At 47.1% G+C, this 9,450-nt stretch overlaps 2 protein-coding genes across 2 annotated transcripts; one reads left to right on the forward strand and one right to left on the reverse strand.

Moving 5' to 3' along the window:
• Nucleotides 1-2,860: 2,860 nt before the first annotated feature.
• Nucleotides 2,861-3,555, forward strand: LOC123104110 (photosystem I reaction center subunit V, chloroplastic). The gene has a single exon (XM_044525843.1). It carries the CDS (start codon nucleotides 2,964-2,966, stop codon nucleotides 3,396-3,398), a length of 435 nt encoding a protein of 144 aa, XP_044381778.1. The 5' UTR covers nucleotides 2,861-2,963; the 3' UTR covers nucleotides 3,399-3,555.
• A 1,091-nt stretch (nucleotides 3,556-4,646) lies between these two features.
• LOC123104111 (WPP domain-interacting protein 2) lies at nucleotides 4,647-8,714 on the reverse strand. The gene is made up of 2 exons (XM_044525844.1): nucleotides 7,277-8,714; nucleotides 4,647-5,453 (listed from the first exon to the last, which is right to left on the reverse strand). Exons 1-2 carry the CDS (start codon nucleotides 8,265-8,267, stop codon nucleotides 4,807-4,809), a joined length of 1,638 nt encoding a protein of 545 aa, XP_044381779.1. The 5' UTR covers nucleotides 8,268-8,714; the 3' UTR covers nucleotides 4,647-4,806.
• Nucleotides 8,715-9,450: the final 736 nt, after the last annotated feature.

Here is a 9,450-nt window from a genome sequence, read left to right on the forward strand (position 1 = left end):
ATAGTTTGCCGGGGGTTACCGAAATCCCTTCCGGTGACCCGATACGTACCTAGTACCCCCAGAACACTTCCGGTGTCCGAATACTACCATCCTATATATGAATCTTTACCTCTCGGCCATTTCGAGACTCCTCATCATGTTTGTGATCTCATCCAGGACTTCGAACAACATTCGGTCACCAAATTACATAACTCATATAATACAAAATCGTCATCGAACGTTAAGCGTGCGGACCCTACGGGTTCGAGAACTATGTAGACATGACCGAGACACTTCTCCGGTCAATAACCAATAGCGGAACCTGGATGCTCATATTGGCTCCTACATATTCTACAAAGATCTTTATCGGTAGAATCGTAATGACAACATACGTTATTCCCTTTGTCATCGGTATGTTACTTGCCCGAGATTTGGTCGTCGGTATCTTCATACCTAGTTCAATCTCGTTACCAGAAAGTCTCTTTACCTGTTCCGTAATACATCATCCCACAACTAACTCATTAGGCACTTTGCTGGCAAGGCTTCTTATGATGTACATTACCGAGAGGGCCTAGAGATACCTCTCCGATACTCAGAGTGACAAATCCTAATCTCGATCTATGCCAACCCAACAAACACCTTCGAATATACCTGTAGAGAATCTTTATAATCACCCAGTTACGTTGTGACGTTTGATAGCACACAAGGTATTCCTCCGGTATCGGGGAGTTGCATAATCTCATAGTCGAAGGAATATGTATTTGACATGAAGAAAGCAATAGCAATAAAACTGAACGATCAACATGCTAAGCTAACGGATGGGTCTTGTCCATCACATCATTCTTCTAATGATGTGACCCCGTTCATCAAATGACAACATATGTCTATGGTTAGGAAACTTAACCATCTTTGATTGACGAGCTAGTCTAGTAGAGGCTTACTAGGGACACAATGTTTTGTCTATGTATCCACACATGTATCAAGTACAATTCTAGCATGGATAATAAACATTTATCATGATATAAGTAAATATAAAATAACAACTTTATTATTACCTCTAGGGCATATTTCCTTCAGGGCTCACACTACAGAACTCTCTCAAGTCTAGTGACGTTGTTCCCTGCAACCATGTATGTTCTAAAATATGTGGATGAAGAAGGAAAAATGAAAAGAAAAGCCGTGCACGTGGTCTTGTAGCATATTTCGAGACCTTTGATTTTGTGTTTTATTTGCACATGATGCTGGATATATTAGGAAATGCAAATACTTTGTCACGTTCCTTGCAAAAGAATGATCAAGACATCCTTAATTCCATGTTATGTGTGAAGTCAACAAGGAATGAGCTACAAGAACTAAGGGGGAATGGATGGGACTCACTGATACAAAAAGGCATGTTCATTTTGTGAAGAACATCACATTGAGAACGCGAATATGCAGGAGCAATATATCAATCGACACAAACCAAGACAAAAACTAATAAGACAAACCTCCAACATTACCGAGTAGAGTGTCTTAATTCCGTTATTGACTGGCAACTTCAAGAGTTTGATGACCGTTTCAATGAGGTAAGTTCCGCATTACTTGCCCACATGGCTTTATCAACCCAAAAGATGGATTTGTCGCTTTTAACTTGGATAGCTTGGTGAAGCTAGCCGAGTTTTATCCAGATGATTTTGATTCGAAAAAATGGATGATCTTGGTCCTGAACTACACATTGATAATGTGTGAGCGGATGAAAGGTTTGCTAATTTGGATGGGATTGCCGATCTTGCTAAATAAACATGTTACTTTTCCTTTGGTCAATCATCTTCTAAAGCTAGTATTGCTATTCCCAGTTACCAAAACATCCACGGAGAGATGCTTTCGGCTATGAATGTTGTCAAGAAAAAGTTGCTAGTGATCAGTTCATGAGTGATTGTCTAGTTTGCTATGTGGAGAAAGAGATGTTTTCTCCCATTAGTAATGATGTTGTGCTTGACCTTTTTAAGGCAATGAAAAATCAAAAAGGCACGATTCGGAATGTGAGTGACTTTACATTATTCTTTCACATGATGTCACTTCTATTTTAAACTTGCCAACCTAACTTGTTATTTTCTTCTATGTTTTTAGAAAGATGAGAAGTTGGATATGAAATATGAAGTTTATCTGGTACTACTTTATTTATAATATGTAAACGAGTGATTTTATAATTTCAACCGATTGGTATGTTATGCACTCTTCAATTTTAAAGTAACAAATATGTGCGATGAGTGATACCATATTCATATTCATTGTGATTTATTTGATTGATATGGAATTTTCACAACCACTCCCTCCATTCCCAAATGTAAGCCTTTTTAAAGATTCCAACAAGTGACTACATATGAAGTAAAATGAGTGAATCTACACTCTAAAATATGTCTACATACATCTATATGTTATACTCCATTTGAAATGTCTAAAAAAACTTATATTTAGAAACAAAGGGAGTAGCTAGGCCAAGGACGGCCGTCATCCCCGTCTCCTGCTTGGACGACTGAACTGTTTTTCTTTTTCAGTTGTCCTAGGATTAGCAAACGCGAAATTTAAAAAATCTGAACTGCGATGTTCATACGAGGCACCCGGCACAGCCACCTCTTCACCTACTCTTGGCCTGCTGGCCAGTTGGCCATCCATCCATGTAACTCTCGAGGGGCACACAAGCGACGCGTCACAGTGCTGACTTGCCGTGAGAAGAGAAGTGCAGAAAAAAAAGGGTATGGCTCAGATACCTTATCCAGCACCCTCCAATGGCCACACGCCATGAGCACACCGCGAAATCCCGCTCCCCTCCTCCACTAACCTCGCATTCCCGCGCCCCCACCATATCCCCCACGTCACCACCCCCCTATATACCCACAACACCAAACACCACGTAGTACGTAGCGCCTACCGAGATCAAGAACTCGCCGCGCGTTGGTCCTTGAGCTTGAGCACCCACACAGCTCCAGCGAAGGAGGAGGACCATGGCCGCCTCGACCGCCGCCGTGCTGTCCCCGCCCACCGTGGCCGGGCTCCGCCTGGCGCCGTCCCCGCGCGCGGCCGTCTCGTTCCGGGGGGCCTCGTCGTCGGCGGCGAGGCGGTCCGTGGCGGCGCGGGCGGCGCTGGAGCCGTCGGTGGTGATCAGCCTCAGCACGGGGCTGTCGCTGGTGATGGGCCGCTTCGTCTTCTTCAACTTCCAGCGGGAGAACGTGGCGAAGCAGGTCCCCGAGCAGAACGGCAAGACCCACTTCGAGGCCGGCGACGAGCGCGCCAAGGAGTTCGCCGGCATCCTCAAGTCCAACGACCCCGTCGGCTTCAACCTCGTCGACGTCCTCGCCTGGGGCTCCATCGGCCACATCGTCGCCTACTACATCCTCGCCACCACCAGCAACGGATACGACCCACCCTTCTTCGGCTGATCCGTCCCACGTCTCCCCTGCCTGCCCGCCTGCGTGCCGGCCGGAGCGGCTTGCTGTTGTAATCTGCCGTGTTTTCACTAGTTCTATATTATACGCTGATGGTGTACTATCATGTTTGTATGTGTGTGAGGTGGTGAAAGATTGATTAATCTGGACAGGTAGTGCAACCGCGTGTGTGTACTCAGTGCCACATGAATGATTTTATCTCTCTTTTCCCCATAGTAGAAAAGCAATTTTAGTGTGCACGGGATATCATGTGCGTAGATCCACCGTCTGTGGTTGCTTTGAGATCAGTGCTACTTTTATCTTTTGACCTTTTAGAATCTGTCTTGCTTCAAAGCGCACGGACAGTGAAACAAGAAAAAAAATAGAAGAAAACATTTGAAACGAGATTTTTTTTTGAAAAAACTTTCGGTTAACTCATCTTCAATCATGGCAGTACAACGAATATCAGAAATAACAAAAATTACATCTAATTCCGCAGACCACCTAGCAACGACTACAAGCAAAGAAGCAAGTTGAAGGCGCGCCGCCATCAATGCACCTCCCTCGCCGGAGCCTGACAAAATTTATTGTAGTAGACGGTTGAAAAATCGTTTTGCTAAGTCCCTATAGAACCAGCGCATCAGACCAGCAACCGCCGCCAATGAAAAATAGTATAGATCAGAAGAATTCAACCTAAAAACACATGAATGTAGACGAACGACCAGATCCGAGCAAATTCATTAAGAACAGATCCGCCGAAGACACAACCCCACACGTCCACCAATGATGCTAGACACATCATCGAGACAATGAATTCATGCACGGTAGAGAAGCCAATCTCAACATCTGTAGTTATACTCCTATTTCTTACATGCAATTGACATGCGTCGCAACGGGGACACACATTTTTTGTTCGCAAGCACCCTGATTTACCATCCATCTTATATCATCAATATGATTACTTACAGGACGTGGACTTTAGCTGCCAACTGAATCAGTACTATCATCAATACGATTACTTACCGGTTACCAAACGTAGACTTTAGCTGTCAACTGAATCATGAGACAGTTATATTCTCCACGAGACAGTAATGTTCAGTACGTATGCCCCAGAAAAATTGCATAACTGCTTCATGACTTGCACAGGCACAGCATATTCAAACAGCAACAGGGAAGAAGATGACAGCACGAGCACTGGTACACTTGGATGTTGGAATTCATTAACATTTCCAGGATACAGCGAAGAGAGAACCAGCAACAAGATTTGTGAATAAGTACAGTAAAGTGATGGTAACTAGCAAAATCTGAGTTGATGTTACAAACAGAAAATTTTTAAGGCCACCAATGCCTAATAGATTACAGGAAGTAACTTCTCAATAATGTTTACACAGAGGCTCATCCGCAGAGAAATTTTCTAACCTCATCAAGTAGGTACAAATTCGGGGGGAGAGGGCAAGAACCGCGCGACGAATGTCCACACTGCGATGCACAGCAGCACTAACTGAACCGAACAAAAAAGTGAAGCTCGACTCGCTCCGGCCTGCAGCTTCAGGACCTCTGAAGCGTTTGAGAGCTCTTTGCACTGTGACTCTAGCTTCTCCACCAAATCCTCTAGCGTCCTCGCTCTGTTCTCGGTGTGCCGAAGCTTGACCTCCAGCTGTTTGTGATCCTCGGACAGAGTCTTCTGAGCTTCTTGAAGAGCGCCCTGACCCTCAGTCTGGGGCTGCCAAGCTTCTGAAGCTCTTTTCAGGATGAAGCACTGGATATCGGCCTCCATCTTCTCCATGAGCAGTTGATCAACTTCAGACTGTAGGGAAAGTAGCTTGCTATTGTATAGTGCGGTTTCCCCTGGTTTTGTCTTGTTGAGTGTATCAAGTTCAAGTATTCTCGAATCCTTCTCATCGATGAGAAGGGAAGCTTCTTCCAGCTTGGACTCTAGAAGCTTCAACTTTTCACTTATTTCTTCTGAAAAATCTTCGCAATTGGGTGAACTGCTCCATTCATTTTCATCGGAATTGTCTGTGGAATTGTCACTGCTTTCTTTCCCGATTTCCACAAACATTTGGAGCTCTGCAGAAATATGCAGAAGCAAACAGTTATTGCAAAAAACACTTTGACCGAAGCAAAAGATGGTTTCATGTTTTCAACAAAACATTTTCGTCCAGCTGCAATGATACGGCAACAGAGCACTCACGAATTTATAATAGGAAATGGACCAAGGAAACTTCCCAGAACATGGAGGGCAAGCAGATGCTTTTACACATTTTTTTATGCTATAATGGCTGCTACTGAAACTACTAGGAAATAAGCTTGCGGACTGCGGAGTACAAAATTTCTTTCTTAAAACTAGGAGATGAAGCAGACCACTTAATCTGATATGAAATATACATTAAAAAAATTGCCACAGAGAATATAATGATATAAAACACAAGAGATCTTTTCTCATGAAATGGGGAAGTCCACAATGGCAGTAATTAATTGCCAGAGCATTGAACTAATGTATTGATCAACTCATCAAATCACCACTTAAATGTTGATAGTCTGATGTGTTAAACAGCAAAGAAGAACATGCATACTGCATTCCTTTTTAAACAAGCATTGTTATCACTGTTAACACCTCGCCTTAAACCTACACTGGAATAAAATATCAATAAGGACTGTTTTAGCAGGATTTCCCAACATAATGTGAGCCAAATTCTACACCAGGTTTGCCATATTTTTCCATGGGAGCAAGCTCATTGAAAAGTGGAGACGCGCCCTCCCCTGTAGCCATTATATTATTATAACTGTAGCCTCCATTCCCTCTTCCGCCACCGTTGTTGTGTATTCATGCCACAGCTGACACCCTCACATCGCTAAGTAGCATTGATGTGTCCTAACTTCTAGCTCGCAATCATGTCTGCTATTTCGCTGGAAGTTCATCAACTCCGTTACTACAAGTAATTTCTTCTTCGCCGGGTTCTTTTCCTATCAGAGATCAACTTCTCTTCTCTTCCATCTCAATTCTTACTACAAGCTGGACATGTTGATGAAACATGGGTTACTAAAACATCAACTTCTCTTCCATTTCAACTCTGTTAATGAAATGACTCACTATCGCCAGGCTTCCATGAGGGAAACGGAAAAAAAATCAGCATTCAGATTCTCCTCTCGGGAAGGCTTAACAAATTAAATTCAACTGTGATTTTCAGTTAAATCAATAGGCAGGAAATGCAAAACTGGTTTCTTTTTTCGCAATGGCCAAAAGGTGACTTGTGCACAACTAGGAACCTCATTGGACAAGAAGTCACTGCATCAAAGGGGCCAAGCATATGGGTGGGGTGGTGGCGTACCAAGAAGAGAAAGAGACTGATGTAACCACATCTTGCAGATCCAACATGAGAGCGAAGCAGCAGCAACAGATTAGGAGAATGACCACTTTTCCCTAATAATGGCTATTGAAGATGATACGCTTTCTTCAGAATTGACGTGTTACTGAATCCACAACACTTGGTATGACCGAAGCATGAGGCCACAGTGGATTAAACTTGTCAAAATTAGTATCTAGGATCCTCTACAAACATCATGGATGTATGTCTTGTCCCATTTATTGTTGATCACTATGATACATCAAGCTTTCAGTTATTTCCAGCTAATAAAGTAGGCCGTTTTAGGAAACCAAACGGTTTAATCTCAAAATGAATAGCTGAACAAAAATACTCGGTAGTAGTAGAAATTCTGAACTACGCCCTCTAAGGTCTAAGATGGTAAGTAGGGTATGTGAAATGCAAATTTCCATGTCAAATAGTAACAAACACCTGCTTGATCTAATGGAATAAACTCGTTAGCTCATCAAGCTAAAGCGAAAGGGATTTTTTAAGAGAATAAACTGAAGGGGGATTATATAATCATACCATTCTCAAGTGCTTCTTGTGCTGACTGAAGCATCGAAATTGAGTCGGCGTACGGATCAAGACCTGAATGGATCCCTCCATTCTCACCCTTGCCGATGCTCCCTTCATGAAATCCGTGATCATGGGCATACAAATCACCATTCCCCATTGCCATTCTCCCTACTGCACTCCCATTCTCCTTATAGAAACCTCCAGCTGCAGATCGCAAGTGCTCACTTGGAGCTTCATCGTCGCTGTGGTCGCCATCAGTGTAGAGAAACTTGTGAACGCCATTACTGCTGATGCCAGCGCTTGATTTTCGCGCGTGAGCAGCGCCAGTGCTGCGGAGGTCAGACTCGACGCTGGAGCGCGAGTTCTCCGGTTCCACCGTGGAGGAGGCCGCGGAGACGGCGCGCGCACCCGCGCCGCGAGCGCGTGCGGTACGGAGGTTCTTGGCGTGAGCGGCGGCGCCGGGGGCGCGGGACCGCGCCCTCTCGCGGTCGCGGCCGAAGCCGGCGAGCGAGAAGTCGTGGCGCGGGAGCGCGGTGGAGGACTTGCTGGTCCGGTCGTCGCTGTTGTCCGAGTCGGCGCCGCCGGCGCCCACCGAGAAGCCGGCGGACGCGATCAGGAGGCCAAGATCCGGGTCCAGACGAGTCAGAGCCGGAGCTGGGGACGGCGACGGAGGCGCCTCCGGCGGCACGAAGCTGGACTCGACCGACGCGACCGGACTATCCTCCTCGGCCGCCGCCTCCTGCTTCCCCTTGGGCGCGTCGGCGCCGACGGGGAGACGGCGCTTATGGAGCTGCGCCAGGTCGACCTCAGCGCTAGCAGCGCCAGCGGCGGCTGAGGCGGCGACGGGGCCCGCGGGGGAGCCGCCGTCGTCGTCGTGGTGCTCGCGGGGGATACGGCGCCACCGGCGGAGGCCGCGGCCCTTGGCGGCCGGGCGACCCGGCGGGGAGAGCGGCGGCGGCGACTCGCCGACGGAGCCGACGCTGTTGGCGCCGGAGTCCATGCCGTCCGTCCGGCGCCAATTGGCGTCAACGGCGGCGGCCCTGGGAGGCGGATGGGATCAGGGAGCTGGGAGGGGGGCGCGCTGGGGTTGTCGGGAGCGCATGGCGGGGCTATGAGGATCGGGGATTCCCGGGATTCGATCTCGGACCCGGAGATCCAACCGAGGAGTGGAAGTGGGGAGGAAGCAGGGGGAGGGGAGTAAAGAAAACAGGGGAGGGGAATGGAGTTTTCCTTATCGTTATGGTCGTTCTGGCAGCAGCTTCTATGATGCCTGTCTTCTCTACTTGATTACGCAATCTACCAAGATCAATTCATTACTGCCTATCGAGCACCGTCGGATCGGGACAATCGAGCGGGGGCAGGAGGAGGCGCGAGCTAGGCGGCCGGCGAGGGCGACGGCGACGGCTAGACGGCTAATGCGGCCAGGTGCCCTGGTGTATGTCATGGCCTCATCGGTTTCTACATCATTCTACCAGACAGACACAGATCATGCAGAGTTTTATAAGGTCGGGTCCACCTTTTAGAGAAAAAAAATAGACCCTCTTACCTGGTGAACGTTCGCCAAAGAGAGTGGCATATGCAAACGATTTCGTGGCAGTTTTAGTTGTGAGGAAGTGACGAGGGGTGGCATTTCCTTCAGACGACATGGTAATTTCTTCCTCGAGAAAGTAATTTTCGTTTGAAAACTGTCGCCGTTTGATCTTTCCTCATAACTAAATCTGCTATCAAATGATGTTCGCTTGCCAAGCCTTCTAGATGAAGGTAAACGTTCTGCATCGGCTGACCGGCTATGTCTCTTGCCGATCGCGCACGAACCGCCCGATCAGGGGCAAGATCGCGCAGCGACATGCGGCTTTGTGGCTCACACGCGCCGCCTTATGCTCTCAGGTGTTGCTCTCCTTCACTTGTTTTCTTGGCATGAACGCAATCCCTTCTCTCTTGTTTCTCTTCTTCTCCAACAAACTACGTATCTCATGCCTACCTCCTGTCGGGGCAGACCGCGCACTACCATGACAGGCGTTCACTGAGCTTGACCCCCTCCTCTCTCTACCTCCGCATGAGGGCCGATGTTGCTCTCCCACCTTCCCATCTCATGTCGCAACCACGTGTTGGGGATGTTGGGACCGCTGGACGAGGATGTCGCGACCTTCCAATTGTGACGAAGACCCATCCGGTGATGCTGG

This window comes from Triticum aestivum, chromosome 5A (genome assembly GCF_018294505.1).
Source record: "Triticum aestivum cultivar Chinese Spring chromosome 5A, IWGSC CS RefSeq v2.1, whole genome shotgun sequence".
NCBI lineage: Eukaryota > Viridiplantae > Streptophyta > Magnoliopsida > Poales > Poaceae > Triticum > Triticum aestivum.

Bases quoted from the DNA above. Each gene is read 5' to 3' on its own strand.
- LOC123104110 (XM_044525843.1), top strand. From the start codon at position 2,964: ATGGCCGCCTCGACCGCCGCCGTGCTGTCCCCGCCCACCGTGGCCGGG.
- LOC123104111 (XM_044525844.1), bottom strand. From the start codon at position 8,267: ATGGACTCCGGCGCCAACAGCGTCGGCTCCGTCGGCGAGTCGCCGCCG. The intron at 5,454-7,276 runs GTATGATTATAT...ATATTTCTGCAG, and splicing joins ACAAGAAGCACTTGAGAATG to AGCTCCAAATGTTTGTGGAA.